The sequence below is a fragment of the Ovis canadensis genome, chromosome 2 (assembly GCF_042477335.2).
Source record: "Ovis canadensis isolate MfBH-ARS-UI-01 breed Bighorn chromosome 2, ARS-UI_OviCan_v2, whole genome shotgun sequence".
Classification (NCBI taxonomy): domain Eukaryota; kingdom Metazoa; phylum Chordata; class Mammalia; order Artiodactyla; family Bovidae; genus Ovis; species Ovis canadensis.
In genome coordinates, this window is record NC_091246.1 from 102008966 (window position 1) to 102027101 (window position 18136).

At 42.4% G+C, this 18136-nt stretch overlaps 1 protein-coding gene across 1 annotated transcript in view; it reads left to right on the forward strand.

Moving 5' to 3' along the window:
* Positions 1-18136, forward strand: part of ACO1 (aconitase 1) — a 66558-nt gene that overhangs the window by 16702 nt on the left and 31720 nt on the right. The window contains exons 2-4 of the mRNA XM_069574169.1: positions 8556-8674; positions 11638-11806; positions 13175-13312. Coding sequence (XP_069430270.1) covers positions 8578-8674; positions 11638-11806; positions 13175-13312 — 404 coding nt within the window. The 5' untranslated portion in view covers positions 8556-8577. The remainder of the gene's footprint in view (positions 1-8555; positions 8675-11637; positions 11807-13174; positions 13313-18136) is intronic.

The following is an 18136-nucleotide window of genomic DNA, read 5'->3' on the forward strand; positions in this document are numbered from 1 at the left end:
TTAAGATTTTACATAGGTTATTCTAGGTCTTATTTTTAATTGAGTTGTTTGGGTTTTTTTTTTTTGGTATTGAATTGTATGAGCTGTTTATGTATTTTGAATATTAACTAACCCTTTATTGGTCATATTATTTGCAGATATTTTCTCTAATTTCATAGGTTGTCTTCATTTTGCCAATGGTTTCCTTTGCTGTGCAAAAGCTATATATTTAATTAGGTCCCGTGATTAATTTTTATTTTGCTTTTGGACACAGGTCCAATATATTGCTATGGCTTACGTCAGAGAGTGTTCCACCGATGTTTTCTTCAAGGAGTTTTATGGTTTCTGGTCTTATATTTAGGCTTCTAATCTACTTTGAGTTTATTTTGTGCATAGTATTAGAAAATGTCCTAATGTTATTCTTTTACACGTAGCTGTCCGCTTTCCCAGCACCACTCAGTGAAGAGAGTTTTTCCTTCACTCTATATTCTTGCCTCCTTGATTGTAGATTAACTGACCATCCGCGTGTGAGTTTATTTCTGAGCCCTCTGTTCTTCCCTGTTGATCTCTGTGTCTATTTTATGCTGTTTCTGTTCCGTTATGTTCATTTGTTTTATTCTTTCGATTCCATGTGTAAGTGAAAATATATCATATTTGTCTGGCTTATTTCCTTCAAGTCTAGTTGGTAGAAGTGGCAAAATTTCATTCTTTTTCATGTTGAGTAGTATTCCATTACACATATATATAATATGTGTAATATATATATATGTAATATTTGTGGTCTTTTCTCTTTTTTCTCATGAAAAATAGTTATATTATTAATTCACCTATCTTGCAAGATTATGAGATTGTGTCTTTTTTTAATACTATATATATTTTTAATTTATTTTTTTAATTGGAGGCTAATTACTTTACAGTATTGTATGGGTTTTGCCATACCTTGACATGAATCAGCCATGGGTGTACATGTGCTCCCCATCCTGAACACCCCTCCCTCCTCCCTCCCCATCCCATCCCTCAGGGTCATCCCAGTGCACCAGCCCTGAGCACCCCGTCTCATGCATCGAACCTGGACTGGCGATCTGTTTCACATATGATATTATACATGTTTCAATGCTATTCTCTCAAATGATCCCACCCTCGCCTTCTCCGTCAGAGTCCAAAAGACTGTTCTATACATCTGTGTCTCTGTCTCACATATAGGGTTATCATTACCATCTTTCTAAATTCCATATATAGGCATTAATATACTGTATTGGTGTTTTTCTTTCTGGCTTACTTCACTCTGTATAATAGGCTCCAGTTTCATCCACCTCATTAGAACTGATTCAAATGTGTTCTTTTTAATAGCTGAGCAATATTCCATTGTGTATATGTACCACAGCTTTCTTATCCATTCATCTGCTGATGGACATCTAGGTTGCTTCCACGTCCTAGCTATTGTAAACAGTGCTGTGATGAACATTGGGGTACATGTGTCTCTTTCAATTCTAGTTTCCTCGGTGTGTATGCCCAGCAGTGGGATTGCTGGGTCATAAGGCAGTTCTATTTCCAGTTTTTTAAGGAATCTCCACGCTCTTCTCCATATGGCTGGACTAGTTTGCATTCCCACCAACAGTGTAAGAGGGTTCCCTTTTCTCCACACCCTCTCCAGCATTTATTGCTTGCAGACTTTTGGATCGCAGACATTCTCCTGGTGTGAAGTGGTACCTCATTGTGGTTTTGATCTGCATTTCTCTGACGATGACTGATGTTGAGCATCTTTTCATGTGTTTGTTAGCCATCTGTATGTCTTCTTCTCATGGTAGCCATTTTTATTGGTGTGAGACTGGTTTTGATTTGCAAAACCACTGACATTGTGGTCTTGGGTTGCATTTTTCTGATGAGAAGTCATGTTGAACATCTTTTCTTATGGCTGTTAACTATCTGTATACCTTAACTTTATATCTTTCTTGTTTTTATTTACTTATACAATAGTATGTGAGTCTGATATTTACATCTATAGGATTGATTTACCCTTACTCATCTGCCTCTCTTAGAATAAACTAGTCATCCAGAACATCCAGATAGTTAAAAACTTAACCACAAGTTGTTTTCCCAAAGTTTAGCTGTCAGTCAGTTCTCTGGAATTTTGAACCATAGAAGGCTCAGTGAATGATTATAAAGCTAACTCATGAAAGTGCCAGAAGACTGTAATATGTCTAAGTAGTACTTTTTAAACTCTATTTATGGAGGATTTTAAGTTTGTTTGTTTGTTTGTTTTTTTCACCCCTGCCAGGGAAATGTACTTTTAATTGGAAGGAAAATCAGATATATTTTCTTCCTCGTTCTGCCACTTAACAATCCTGTAACCACCCCCCAGGCTATCACCTTCTTTTTAGGGACTCTATTTCCTCGTCAGGGGAATGTTGGTGATATCTACGTTTCTTTCAAGGAAGGCTCAACATTCTCTGATTTATCTCATTGCATCCTCAGCATCTACTGTGTTCACCTAGGGAGTGGTGGGTTTCTCTGATGGCTCAGATGGTAAAAGAATCTGCTTGCAGTGCGGGAGACGTGGGTTCAGTCTCTGGGTTGGGAAGATCCCCTGGGGGAGGGCAAGGCAACCCACTCCAATATTCTTGCCTGGAGAATTGCCATGGACAGAGGAACCTGGTGGGCTACAGTCCATGGGATCACGAAAGGGTTGGGTGTGGCTGAGCGACTGAGCACAAGCACACGGGGCATGGTGATGGGCTGGTGCCGTGTGGCTTAGGCACAAGTGAAGGTGCCTCTCCAAGCCTCCCGCCCGAGCCCTAAACTGAAGCCAAAGATCAGTTGGCAGCAGCGCTGTCTGCGGCTGGAAAGGATCCCTGCACTGAGCTTTTTACAAGGAGCACAGTTCACTTGGTAAATGTCTCAGCTCTGCCCACCCATGCCTACTGTTTAGTATTTTTAGTGATTTCCTTTAAAATTCTGGTGTCCAGCACTCCCTACCCCACTCCCACTCCTCCGTGCACAGAATGTACCTGTAAGGGTCATGCTAAGTGACCCAGCTGGTATTTCAGGATGGGTTAGCGTTGAGAAACACCCATTTCTCTACCAAACAATTATCTTTTCTTTCAAAATGTACACAGATGTAGTGAAGGGTTTCAGAGACAGTACAAAGGTCCCTTTTTTGGATTCCTTTTGTTTAATAACTGTCCCTGGGTCCCGCTTGATTCAGAGGCAAAGGTCAGCAGTTCTGGCCTTCTCAACACAAGTGTTCAGGAAGGACAAGCGCTGAATGAGCTGCAAACTCACTGCTTAAATATAACATTTCCCCTGCTTTCCTTTCTTTTTTAAAAAATCTCTTTTCTTCTTTTCTTTTCCTCTTTTTATCCTTTGCCTCCATGCAGTACCACCTTATTCTGTGGAACAGAAGAGGCAGCAACCCGAACGTATTTCCATGTATACACTAACCTTTCCTCTTTCCATAAAAGAAAAAAACCTAGGATAACACTCCACTCTCTCCAAAACAATCCTGTTTGTTCATTCCTCTCTTATTAGTATTGAATGGGGGTTAGATAAAACAGATGAAAGGGAACAAGGCAGAGCAGATAGGAAAGGAATTGAAGCAACAAGGTCTGTGGTTTCTGTGACTGTGGAAGTAGACAGGATTCCCTGGCCAGTTGGTGGGGTTTCTAGCAAAATCACAGGTCTCAGGACAATTTGGGGCCTGCAGGTCCCTTAGTAATAATACTTGAGGCTTGGGGATGGGGTTTGAGGGTTCTAGAGAGGGTCAGGCAGACCTACGTGTATCCCTGATGCCTAGATTCTGCTCTGGTCTGGCTCATCCCCAAGGCAGAGATCCTTCTCCTCACACCCTGCTTGGAATGTGGTCACTTTGGCTCCCTCTTGGGGTTCCCGAAGCACTGTGAACTCCTATAATATCATTTGAAATACAAACGATAAAGTGAGTGAAACTTTGGAGTGGCTCTGATTTCCAGAACCCTCCAGATTTAAAGCAGGGGTTGGGGGAGAAGGGTGAGGAGTAGACATTTCCCAACTTCCAAGCAAAACCAGTTTGGGGTTGCAAAAATACAGCTGCTCTTGCTTTCCACTGCCCTGGGGCTCAGAGTGGCAAGGGACATGTGGCAATCAGTGCCCAGCCCAGGCCACTGTGCTGGCTGAGCCCTGGATAGAAGGAAAGGCGACTCTAGTATTCAGAACTGAGGCTTGTAGGAGGATTTTGCAGGCCCGCAAGTCTCCTGGCTTTTCATCAACACTAGGGGTTGCTTGGTGGCCTCCAGCCAGCACCTCCTTCAGATGAGGAGTTGCCACACCTTGAGAGGTGGCCACAAGGAGCTGGTAGAGAAAGCCAGAGATCAAAGCCTAGCTCTGCCTCTAACTGGATGTTTGCCCTGTGGCGAGCTATTCATGTCTCAGAGCTGCGGTCTTCTCTGCTATAAAATGAGAGTAATAGTAGGCTGAAATTTACAGAGTTGTGGCCAGGGTTATAGAAGATGGTATGAAGTCAACGGTACATCCTGATACTTAGTGATTAGTAATTGGTTTGTCTGTCTCCTAACTTCTGCAAGTAAGATTTCCTTCATTCATGTACTGAAACTAGATAATTATGTAGGTTTTAAAGAAAAAAGGAGGCAGATAGTGTGTTACACAACATATTTTCTACAAGAGCCACACTGGTCACCATATGTGAGTGAATGAGTGAAAGTCGCTCAGTCATGTCTGACTCTTTGCGACCCCATGGACTGTAGCCCACCAGGCTCCTCTGTTCACGGGATTATTCTGGCAAGAATACTGGAGTGGGTTGCTATTTCCTTCTGCAGGGGATCTTCCCGACCCAGGGATCAAACCCAGGTCTCCTGTACTGCGGGCAGATTCTTTACCATCTGAGCCACCAGGGAGACATATATCCATCCTGAAATACCAGCTGGCTTTGTAGGGTGGTAGGAACAGCAAGAATCATGTAAGACTTCCAGAGTTCTGCTGGGGGCATCTGTAAGCTGTATTGAGTCGCTTCAGTCATGTCTAGCTCCTTGCTACCCCGTGGACTGTAGCCTGCCAGGCTCCTCTGTCCATGAGATTCTCCAAGCAAGAATACTGGAGTGGGTTGCCATGCCCTCCTCCAGAGGATCTTCCTGATCCAGGTATCGAACTTGCGACTCATGCCTTGTGCATTGGCAAGTAGGTTCTTTACGGCTAGTGCCACCTGGGAAGCCCACATTTGTAAGCTTCAGGGAAGCAAATTGACATGTTGAGTTCTTAGCGCATCATGGCAGATATGGGTACAATTTAGCAACTGGTTTGCCTATAGAATTTTGGCAAACTAGCCCTTTTAGGGCTTGACAGAGAAACAGAAATGATTTAATGTGACTTAAGACTTTTTAAAGATATGACCTGGCCACCATGCCTAGTTTTGCAAAAGGTCCCCAACACTTCCAGAGTTTCCTTGCCCAAGTTTTCTCTTTAGTTTCCTACCGTTCCTCCAAAACATCTGCCAGGCTGAGTGAGAACGCAGGTCAGGGCTCGCCCATGGGCGTGTCTGGTTTGGCCATCATGGTGCAGGCCCACTCAGTCATTTAGGAAAATACAGTTACCAGCATTTGTAAATCAAGAGAGTTTGGGTGGAAATCCAGATTGCCAGCCTCGCTTGAACACCGTCCACACCGGGCTGGCATTCCTGCATGCAGCCTGTGGCTGGAGCCAAGTGGGTGCTGCTCCCTTGGCTGGGCAAACAATGCCTGAGCTGCCTGGCCGGGCACTGCCTGCTTCCCTTGTTCAGGGCCCCTTCCTGAATTGGGGTGGCATTTTGGTTTCATTCCCTCACCATCTTACATATCTCCCTTCCATGGTACCTCACTGCCTTCTGAAGTAAGCGGGCGTTCCTCACCTGACCCTCCACACTGTCCAGCAATGATTCTCAGACTGGACACCTTCTAGAGACACCTGGGAGATTATTGGGTCCTGCTGCTTCCCCAGTCCCTTCTGATTCAGCAGCTTGGGGAGCGGGGTTGGGACTCAGGAGTCTATTTTTAACAAGAAAGATCCCCAGGTAATTCTGCTGCAGATGACCTGGGGTGCATGCTTTTGTAAATAGAGCTGCAGCATGCCCCAGTGTCCCCTGCTGGCCTTTCTGTAGTTTCAGTTCCAGAATTCCTAGAGAAGGCAGTCACTTGGCCTTTAGCCTCGCTCACCAAATTGCAGCTCCAGCAAAAACCACGTGGGACGGGACTTCCACGGTGGCCCACTGGTTAAGACTTTGCCATCCAATGCAGGGAGTACCGGTTTGATCCCTGGTTGGGGAGCTAGGATCCCACATGCCTTGAGGCCCAAAAACCAGGACATACACAGCAGAAGCAATACTATAACAAATTCAATAAAGATTAAAAAAAAAAAAACCATATGGATGCAGGGGAAAGAAGCCACTCCTAGCAACAAGGTGCGAATCAGATCCGTTTCCCCACCCCCACCCCACCCGCTCCACCTCTACACAGACAGACAGACAGACAGACACACACACACACACACACACACACTATCTCTCTCACACACACATGCCTTTCCACTGCATTCTCTCCTGTCCATTACAGGTGCCCAGACCATCCCGGCCCTCCTGCACGGGGAACTCCAGGAAGGCAGGGCTACTCCTCATTCAGCTGCCTCTCATCAGAATAGCCCAGCACTGGGCTTCAGACAGAGTGAATGAACACATTCTCTCTCTTTAAGTTTTTAACTCATTTTCAAACAACTTTATTTGTACTCAGTTTAAAGTGCAAACAATACCAAAGGATATACGATAAATGTGAGTTGTCCTCCCGGTCCTGACTTTCAGGCCTCTGTCCCTCTTAAGGGGCTTCCCTCTTGGCTCAGACAGTAAAGAATCTGTGTGCAGTGTAGGAGCCCCAGGTTTGATCCCTGGGTTGGGAAGATCCCCTGGAGAAGGGAATGGCAACCCACTCCAGTATTCTTGTCTGGAGAATCCTGTGGACAGAGGAGCCTGGCAGGCTACAGTCCTTGGGGTCGCAAAGAGTTGGACACGACTGAGCAACTTTAACTCACTCATTCCCTAAAGGAACCAGTCTGTTTTGTGTCTTGATGAAAACATGGGCCTGTCTCTGGAGACAAGAGCCACTGTCACTGCTCATCCTTACAAACAGCTCTTTTCTCTACAGTCCTCGATTTACAGTGGTTCAGCTTACGGTTTTGTTTTTTTTCACCACTTTGGAGCAAAAGCAATAGGCATTCAGTGGAAACACACTCTGAGTTTTGAGTTTTGATCCTTGCCCGGGCTGGTGCTATGCGGTACAGTACTCTACTGTGATCGTGAGTAGCTGTAGCCGCAGCTCCTAGTCAGTCATGCCATCCCTGGGATGAACAACCTCACAGCCATTCTGTACTCAAACAGCCACTCTGTTTTTCATTTTCAATACAGTAGTCAATACATTACATGAGATATTCAACTCTGTGTGAGGTTATCTTGCCCAACTGTAAGCTAGCATTAAGAGTTCTGAGAATATCCATGGTAGGCTTAGCTAAACTGCGATGTTCAGTAGCTTAGTACATTAAATGCATTTCAGCTTATGGTATTTCCAATTTATGATGGGTTTATCGAGATACATATCTTTTCATTTTTCTCATTTTATAGTAATATGTTGATCATTTCATATCAGTCATCCCCAAAATAGGTTGAACTTTTAAATATTTATTCATAAAACCTTGGATTAAGTAGGGAAATTTTACTATTCTTATATAATAATTAAGACTGAAGAATGGACTGATAAGGATTTTCGCCAAAGACGTAGATTTAGAAAGCAAGTCTTCCAGCTCCTGCCCTGGAGTGTTTTACTCTAAGTCTTTTAGTTATTTGAATCGCTGTTTATCTGTATGGTGCAGGCCAGATCTTTTTCGTTCACCACTTACAATTTATAAAAAGATACAGGAGAAGTTCTGCCCAGAGCTGGGGTAGAGGGTCCTCTCCGAACTTATTTGTGAGTTTAGCCTTTTATACATCTACCAGGTACCTTAAAGATTCCTTGATGTGAACACACTCTCGCTACCATTATGTAAAAGTGAGTCCAGAAGACTTCTAACTAACAAGTTTATTTAAAATGCTGCAGAGGCAGCTACAGAAGAAAACAGCTGTTTCCAAGCCTGCTTTCCCAGAGTTCAGGTTTTATGTAGTTGTACAGTGTCACCTGCTCCGACCTCTTACCTCTGGTCAAGCAAAGCATGAATCCAGCTCAGATGTTCATGTGTTTGCAATTTCCCGTGTGACACTTCCTTCATTTCCCTTCTGCCTCATGTCTTATCAGTGCCATGTTGGAAAGTTGTAGATATAAGACAAAAGAAGTTTGGAATCGTACACTCATGAGAGGTGAATGCTAGCTTTCATAGGAGCTTCACAGAAGTCATTTTCTTTGCTAAGAATATCATTCTGGTATTCGTGTCCCACCTTCCCACCACTCTGAAAAGATAATAAGTGATTTCATGAAGTCAGTGTGTATCATAACTGTTAAAGAGGGCAAATACTCGTTGGAATAAATAAGATCCAGCTTTGAGAGGAGGAATTAAATGTTCTCTGGCCTTTTCAGGGACACGTGGTCATCAGGAATCATGAGCAACCCATTCGCACACCTTGTTGAGCCTTTGGATCCTGCACAACCAGGAAAGAAGTTCTTCAATTTGAATAAATTGGAGGATTCCAGATATGGTAGGCACCTGGCTCTTTGATATAAATGCTCTGATAGCAGTTGGCGTGTCAGTTGCATAATAAGTAAACTACCTGATAAATCAGCCTTTAGGAAAGTTGGAAGAGGGAGTAGCAGAGAATGGCTGAATGGTCTTGGATTAACCACAGAAATACACACACGCACCCTTCTTACATTGCTCATTTTCAAGTAGATAATGATTATATACATATAACATTTATATAACACTTGATATAGAGAGTATTTGTACATGTATATTATTTGATCTGAATAACAAGCCTGTCAGGCTATATTCAGAAACATTAAAAAGTCCTGAGGAAGCTGAGGCCCCAAAAGAGTCAATGATATGGTTAAATAACAACTATGTAGGTAGTAGGCAGCCAGCGGCAACAGTCAGGCCACTGGGTGGCGGATTGGCCCTAGGGCGGGCAGTGGCAGCAGAGAGGCTGGGGAGCCCTGCGCTCCCGGGTTTCCTCCAACATCAGTCAGCTCCAGCCAGCAACTCCAGAAGGGCCTTTGCCCAGGCCCCCGGGTGGAATGGTGATCAACATGCCCAGCAGCCAGTGAAGGCTTACACGCTCAACGAGAACCAGCAGTGGGACAGCCAGGGCACTGGGCACGTCCTCCAGCTACATGGGACAGCAGAAGGACATGTCCCTGCTAGTCAGGGCCTGACAAAACGTGCTCCACTGGAGAAGGGAATGGCAAACCACTCCAGTACTCTTGCCTTGAGAACCGCATAAACAGTATGAAAAGGCAAAAAGATATGACACTGGAAGATGAGCCTCCAAGGTCAGTAGGTGTCCAGTATGCTGCTGGGGAAGAGCAGAGAAACAGCTTCAGAAAGAATGAAGAGGCCGAGCCAAAGTGGAAAGGATGCCCAATTGTGCTGTGTCTGGTGGTGAAAGTAAAGTCCAATGCTGTAAAGAACAGTATTGAATAGGAACCTGGAATGTTAGGTCCATGCATCAAGGTACATTGGATGTGGTCAAAAAGGAAGTGGCAAGAATAAACATTGGCATTTTAGGAATCACTGAACTAAAATGGGAATGGGAGAATTTAATAACGATGATTATTATACTGACTACTGTGGACATGAATCCCTTAGAAAAAAATGGAGTAGCCCTCACGGTCAACAAGAGTCTGAAATGCAGTACTTGGGTGTAGTCTCAAAACTGAGAGAATGATCTCTGTTCATTTCCAAGGCAAACCATTCAACATTCAAGTCTATGCCCCAACCACTAATGCCAAAGCAGCTAAAGTTGAACAATTCTATGAAGACCTACAAGACCTTCTAGAACTAACAACAAAAAAAAAAAATGTGCTTTTCATCATAGGGGACTGGAATGCAAAAGTAGGAAGTCAAGAGATACCTGGAGTAACAGGCATGTTTGGTCTTGGAGTACAAAATGAAGCAGGGCAAAGGCTAACAAAAGTTTTGCCAAGAGAACATACTGGTTAGAGCAAACACCCTTTTCCAACAACACAAGAGACAACTCTACATATGGACATCACCAGATGGTCAATACCAAAATCAGAGTGATTATATTCTTTGCAGCCAAAAATGGAGAAGCTCTATACAGTCAGCAAAAACAAGACCTGGAGCTGACTGTGGCTCAGATCATGAACTCCTTATTGCCAAATTCAGGCTTAAATTGAAGAAAGTGGGGAAAACCACTAGACCATTCAGGTATGACCTAAATCAGATCCCTTATGATTATACAGTGGAGGTGACAAACAGATTCAAGGGATTAGATCTGGTAGACAGAGTGTCTGAAGAACTATGGACTGTAGTCCATAACACTGTACAGGAGGTGGTGACCAAATCCATCCCCAAGAAGAAGAAATGCCGGAAGGCAAAATGGTTGTCTGAGAAGGACTTAGAAATAGCTGAGAAAAGAAGAGAAGCGAAAGGCAGGGAAAGATACACAAAACTGAATGCAGAGTTCCAGAGAAAAGCAAAGAGAGATAAGAAAGCTTTAAGTGAACAATGCAAATAAATAGAGAAAAAAAAAAAAAAAAGAATGGGAAAGACTAGAGATCTCTTCAAGAAAATAGATATTCCAAGGGAACATTTCATGCACAGATGGGCACAATAAAAGACAGAAACAGCAAGGACCTAACAGAAGCAGAAGAGATTAAGAAGAGGTGTCAAGAATACACAGAACTGTATAAAAAACTTCTTAATGACCCAGATAACCACGATGGTGTGATTACTCACCTAGAGCCAGATTTCCTGGAGTGTGAAGTCAAGTGGCTCTTAGGAAGCATTCCTACAAACAAAGCTAGTGGAGGTGATGGAATTCTAGCTGCTGCTGCTGCTGCTGCTGCTGCTGCTGCTGCGTCACTTCAGTCGTGTCCGACTCTGTGCGACCCCATAGACGGCAGCCTACCAGGCTCCCCTGTCCCTGGAATTCTCCAGGCAAGAACACTGGAGTGGGTTGCCATTTCCTTCTCCAAGGCATGAAAGTGAAAAGTGAAAGTGAAGTCTCTCAGTTGTGTCCAACTCCTAGCGACCCCATGGACTGCAGCCTACCAAGCCCCTCCATCCATGGGATTTTCCAGGCAGAGTACTATTTCAAATCCTAAAAGATGATGCTGTGAAAGTGCTGCACTCAATATGCCAGCAAATCTGGAAAACTCAGCAGTGGCCACAGGACTGGAAAAGGTCAGTTCTCATTCTAATCCCAAAGGGTAATACAAAGGAATGTTCAGACTACCACACAATTGTACTCTTTTCACACGCTAGCTATTTTCTAATAACTGAATGTCTCAAGCCCATTCAATATTCTGATAATTCAAATCGCTGAAATCAGTTTAAATGTGCTCTCTTTCCTTGTTGAAAGACTAGAGGGGATGTTGCCTTGCATCAGGTTTGGATGGAGACAGGCTTTAAAGAGCTCTGATAATAAGATGGCTCATGGTTTTTTGTTTGTTTTGTTATGCTTTCTCCTTTTATTCCTAGGATCCTTACCATTTTCTATCAGAGTTCTCCTGGAGGCAGCCATTCGGAACTGTGATCAATTTTTGGTGAAGAAGAATGACGTTGAAAATATCCTGAATTGGAAGGTCATGCAGCATAAGAACATAGAAGTGCCCTTTAAGCCTGCCCGAGTCATCCTGCAGGACTTTACGTGAGCCTCGTGTCACCTTACTCTCTCCTCTCCCTCCCTTGTCACTCTGTAGAGAAGGCTTTTTAAAGGCAAAAACAAAACAACAACACAGTGATTGTGTGATTTTTCACTCAATATTCAGCGACACTTGAAAGCAAAAGAGGGCGGTCACCCCAGATGGCAAGAGATAATCTCAGGGACGGGACTCATCCACCTTTTCCAACGGCAGAGGTCATTGTCCTTGACCTTGATGATCCTAGCCCTCAGTGTACTAGCAAAAAAGTTGAAAGAGACAGCATGAAGTGGAACTGTCTTAGAATCTTTTCTCCCCCACATCCGGTCACCCAGGGAGCCAGGTTTTAAGCAGACATCCTTGGAATGTTGACCTGTATCACCGGAGGGGAGATGCGTAGTTTGCAAGGCCTGATGTGTTGCTGTTATGTCTGCTCACACCCTGCTAGTCCCAAGAACTGCTTCCCATCACAGCCTCACTTAAAAAGGCAATCTGCTGATTTGTCTGTTTACTTTTGCCTGCACCGGGCCTTCACTGCTGCCCTCGGGCCTCTAGCTACAGTGAGCGGGGCCCTCTCTTGCTGCGGTGTGCTGGCTTCTCTCTTCTTGCAGAGCACAGGTTCTCAGTGCGTGGCCTTCAGCAGCTGCGGCTCCTGGGCTCTTGAGCACAGGCTCAGTAGTTGTGGCACACGGGCTGAGTTGCCTTGGGACGTATGGGATCTTCCTGGATCAGGGATTGAAGCCGTGTCCCCTGCATTGGCAAGTGGGTTCTTAATCAGTGGACCTCCAGGGAAGCCCTTCACCCCTTCACAGCCTACCTTGTCATTTTTTTAAACGATGTTATTTTATTCCTTCTGGAGACCAAATTTCATTGTTTTAGAGGATGATTACTCATATTTTACTCTCTAATATAATAAAAAGGAAGGATGCGCTTAATATAAGCGTGATTCACAGCCTGCTTTTCTGAGTTACATCCATTCCTTTAAATTTGGTCTGAAGTTGAAGGGTGTGATCTATATGTCTTGCCAAAGACTTTGCGAGCCCACCATGTGAGCAGGGAACAGTGATAGAAAAAGTTCCCAAGTTTTTAAGTGCCAGCTTTCTGACAGTTTCTCTGCCTAAACCACTTTGGTTGTTAACTTTAATGCAGGAATAAAATTGCATATAGAGGTACTGCTCAGCCATGATGCTCATTACTGATGTGATTTCCACTCAAGGAAATGTATTTAGCAGCTTTCACTTTTCTGACATCTATCATTTACTCCACTGGTGAGATAGCCCTCTTGCCAATATTTTCAGCAGAAACAAAAGCTGGAAAAAACCCACATAACACTTGTTTAACAGATTTGTTTTCTGCTTAATTCTCCCATTTCTTAGGGGTGTGCCAGCTGTGGTTGACTTTGCTGCCATGCGTGATGCTGTGAAAAAGTTAGGAGGCAATCCAGAGAAAATAAACCCCATCTGTCCTGCTGATCTTGTCATTGATCATTCCATCCAGGTTGATTTCAACAGAAGGTGAGAGACTAGGATGAATATTTGGGTTTTCTGCTTTGTGCAAAATCTTGAAGTATAAGTCTTTCTCTGTGTGTGTGTGTGTGTGTGTGTGTGTGTATCACTAAATAAGAGAAGAAAAATCTTTGAAAGATATATTCAGAAAAACTCAAACTTACTATATATTTTCCCTTGAAGTTTTTTTTGTTTTTTTGTTTTTTTTAGTGATGGGGACATTAATCTTTTCTTCTTTCTATTTGCTTCCTTCAGGGGAGCAGGCTGTGTTTAAGCTTGAAGTTTGGGTGAAAAACACAGACAGATTTCTGCCAAGAGGGCTTGTTCGTACAAGTATGTGTGTGACCTTAAAAGTGTTTGGGTGTTTTGTTTTGCCTTTTCTAACCACTGGATCCTTATTCCTCTTTTGATTTCAAGTAATTATTTTATATCCAGCCATCGCTGCCTCTCCACATGAGTGTCCATAATGTCTGTACCTTTCTTTTCTGCTGTTTCTTCTACAGCTCAGGATATCCTCTTCTCTCTTCCTGTTATAACCCTACCAATAACCTACCAGTAAAATCTCAGTGGCAATAGATGATAAAAATGTATCTCTTACACATCTACCAATTAGTTGGGAGGTCAGCTAATCTCAGCTGAGTGCGGTTGGGCAGCTGTGCCTCACCCAGCCTTGACGGGGTTGACTGCTTACACTGCACATCTGCAGGGCAGCTGGGCCTACCCCATTCTCTGTGGGCTGCTTTGAAGAAAGCAGCTGTCTGGGCATCGCAGAGGCTTGAGAGAGCAAGCAGGAACCTGCAGTATCTCTCGAGGCCTTGATGAGGGACTGACATCTGATCACTTCTGTTCACAATGATGTTAATCAGAGCAAGGCCCGCGGTTGAGCCCAAAGTCAGGGGTGGAGGCATACACTCTAGTAACTGCAAGATTATACAACAAGGATATGAATACAGGGAGGGCAGCCAGGTACTGCTAGAAGGCTGATACCTTCACCTAGAAACATAACTAAGTAAAATTATTTCCAACTTTAGATAGAACCTTAGTTAAAAAGAAATAACTGTTCTGCATACAATGCTGGGAAAATTAATTCTTTGGTAGAAAAAACAGTACCTATGATTGAAAGCATTAATATTTTTTAAATTAAATCATCAAACATTTAGAAGAAAATGTAACTTTATATGTATCAAATGTCTTGATGAGAAAGACTTTTCTCGATTGAGAGGCAATGAATGAAACAAAGGCACAAAAACTATAGATGTAAGGACTTCAGAGTTAACAGGAGATAACTTGAAAAATATTTTCAATAGAGTTAATAGCCTTAATATATACAGAGTACGTGTAACCTATTTAAAAAAAGAAAAGAAGCAGTAAAACCCAGCAAATAAATGGGCAAAGGAAAGTAGACATTGCACAGTAAAAGAAAATGGTGAACAGCATATACAACCTTTTCAACTTTACAAGTAATAAAAAGGTAAATTAAACCCTTGAGATACCATTTTCTCTTATCAACATAGTTAAGATTAGAAAATAAATGTTATTAATTATAAAGGTGTCATGATGGAGACACTTTTATACACTGCTGATAGTGCTGGAAATTAGAAATAATGAAAGCACTGTGTATTTGGATCCTTAGAAATTGCCATATCCTTTGTCCTGGGATTTCTGCTTCTAAACATACCCTTTATAGATTTCTGAAATTCAGCAGAAGCTTAGTGACTAAATAGTGCTCTTTAAAGGATTATTTATAATAGAGAAAACCTAAAAGCATTCTAGGTGTCCCAACAAAGGAGAGTGATTTATTAAATTACATCACATCCTTAAAATAAATATATTAAGTAACCTTTAGGGTTATATTTAAATCCTTAATAACACTTGGAACATGCTCATGTGTTAGCTCAAGGAGCCAGGTAGAAATTGCCTGTGAGAATGATCCCAGCTCAATGAAAAGCTGCTGCTGCCAAGTCTCTTCAGTCGTGTCCGATTCTGTGCGACCCCATAGATGGCAGCCCACCAGACTCCCCCATCCATGGGATTCTCCAGGCAAGAACACCGGAGTGGGTTGCCATTTCCTTTTCCAATGCATGAAAGTAAAAAGTGAAAGTGAAGTCGCTCAGTCGTATCTGACCCTCAGCGACCGCATGGACTGCAGCCTTCCAGGCTCCTCCGTCTATGGGATTTTCCAGGCAAGAGTACTGGAGTCGGGTGCCATTGCCTTCTCCACAATTAAAAGGTAGGCAGAGATTAGAGAATTGGAAAGAGAGGTGCCAAACTGCTAAGCAATTGTAACTATTCTTTATTTTTACAATAAGAAGCTGTTGTTTTTATAATAGAAGTTCATTTAAGCATGTGAAACCAGCCATACAAAGGGAAAAAAAAAAACCCCAAAACCTTTATTTGCTTCCTTGGCAATTTAAGTGGGTTCCATATAGCCTTAAGAGAAACGTAGAAACTGGTCATTCTCAAATTAGTATTGCCAATATCCAAACCAGAAAAATTCAGGAATAAAGAGAAATCTGTTTTGTCTCCTGAACTGTCAGTTCTTGGAACAAGCAGACTGGATACTTGCCAGCTCTTTCCTTTCCTGTGGACTCAACCCATCCTTAGGCTTATTTTTTTTCCCCTTAAATTACATGAGCTCAATCTAATATTTTTATTTCAAAGGGAAGAGTTAAAAATACACAAACTGTTGTCCTACTGAAGAGTAAGTATGTTTCCTAAAGTCCCACTTCAGAAATGAATAAAAAGTAAGGTCACAAAGGCAAAGGAGAAGAGGGTGGCAGAGGATGAAATGGTTGGATGGCATCACTGACTCAATGGATGTGAATTTGAGCAAACTCTGGGAGATAGTGAAGGACAGGGAAGACCATGGGGTCACAGAGTCGGACTCGATTTAGCAGCTGAACAACAACCTCACAGAATCATGGGCCACTTTTATCTTTCTTGAAGCCTCTCATTGGCCTCACGGATTTACCTTTATTTCCCTGGCCTGGAAGGTAAAAGTACTGGTGGAGACAGAATTGCAGTTGTTTTAATGTCTGAAGTTATTTGACTCAAAACTCAAAGAACTCCTGACTCTTAAGTAGGTAAAGAATCTGAATCAACACCAACTGTGACTTGGTTTCCTCTTGAAGCTGTGACATCTGTCAACTCAGGTTTCAATTTTTTATGGACATTTTTCATTTATACTGTAATACTGAAAATATTGTTTTGAAAAACACAAAGTCCAAGGTTGAGCTTTAATCTAAAATGATACCCAAATCTAGCAAACACTTTTTTTTTTTTAATTCGAGAGAAACATTTCTGTGAGAAGCATTTTCATTGCTAATGTTTTGTTTTTATTTCTTGAGTTTGGTTTTGCAATTTGACCTCCCAGTCTGTTTCCTCATTTTTGTAAAGAATTAAATGTGATATGTCTCAGCTTTTGTGGAACTCTGTGCTGTGGGCTTATTTCCAGCTATTTCCAGAAATGAGTTAGTACAACTGAGTAAGGAGTGATAGGATGGTGAATTTTCTCTTAAGTATTTCTAAGCTCTTTCCTTGGTTTGAATATTAGTAATTGGCTTCACACTATCTTCAGGGATCAAGAATTTAACTAATGCATTATTATAATGTTTTTCAAAGTTATCGCAGAAATAATCTTTTTTAAAATCCCAACAAGAATATAACAATTTCCAACCAGATTTCAAGCATGTCCGAACTACGAACTATTTCCTCTATAAATATTTTCTGTGAATTTCTAGAGTACCATTAAATGTAATACTCAGAAAGTTGGAACTACATCCAGATCTGATTTCAATTTATGTAAATAAGGGAACATTTCCTCTTTAATCTGTGAGGCCATTCACATTCAGAGATCTTATTAAAAACTCACCAGGTTGGGTAAATGTGGTGCAGTTCTGAGTGGTGGAAAACTCTGAATTCTAGGTCTGTTTATTCATTTGAGTAACTAGAACTAAGTTAAGGAAAGAGCCAAGGTTAGCATGAAAGTTGTTCTGTTTTAGTGACTAAAAGGGTTGTTGTTAATGGGTTTCTTTTTTTTTTTTTTAACTTAGAATTAACATATCATAAAGCAGCCTAAACATTCTGGCTTCTGCTTGCCCTGTGACTGTGTCATTTATATCAAACTGATGGTCCCAAAATTCTGCGGGTTAAATGGTCTTCTTCCAGCCCTGCTTCTGCTGTAAGGAGCTCTGACGTCCTTCTAGAAACAGGAGGATGAGGAGGCATAATGACTGGGAGTCCATGTGTGCTCAGAGTACAGCCGAAGAGATAGAGCAGGGCCATACATGATTAAGAATAATGTTCCAAGATGCCTTTGCTTTTTTTTTTTTTAATTAAAAATAATTCTATTTAACAGACCTATTGTGTGCCAGTATTTGTTCAAGAAGCAGGTTAGTCTCAAAAAGCAGAGAGATTAGAGAATGCATAGCTTGAATGCAGTTAATAAGTGTAGGAACGAAATCTCTAACTTGGAGAGTTGGGAGGTTCTTCCAGGAGTATCACTTAGTCTAGGTCCCCAGGCATGTTTACCACAAGGAACTGGAAAGGCATTCTACACAGAGAGAACAGAGCATGCGAAGGCATGAGGAAAGTGTGGTGTGGGGGAGTATGAAGGCCACAGTGCCGCTGAAGCTGAAAGTTTGGGCTGGAGGATGGGAGAGAGTGCATGAAGGAATTCTTAGGTCAGGCTGAAGGACCTTGTCTTTTAAAGAAAGGGATTTGTACTGTATTTAGAAAATGGGATCCCCTGGCAGATTCAACATGGGTTGTGATGATCTGTATTTTGGAAAACCAAATTCTGGTGATGGTACAAAAGATAGGTTGACTAGATTG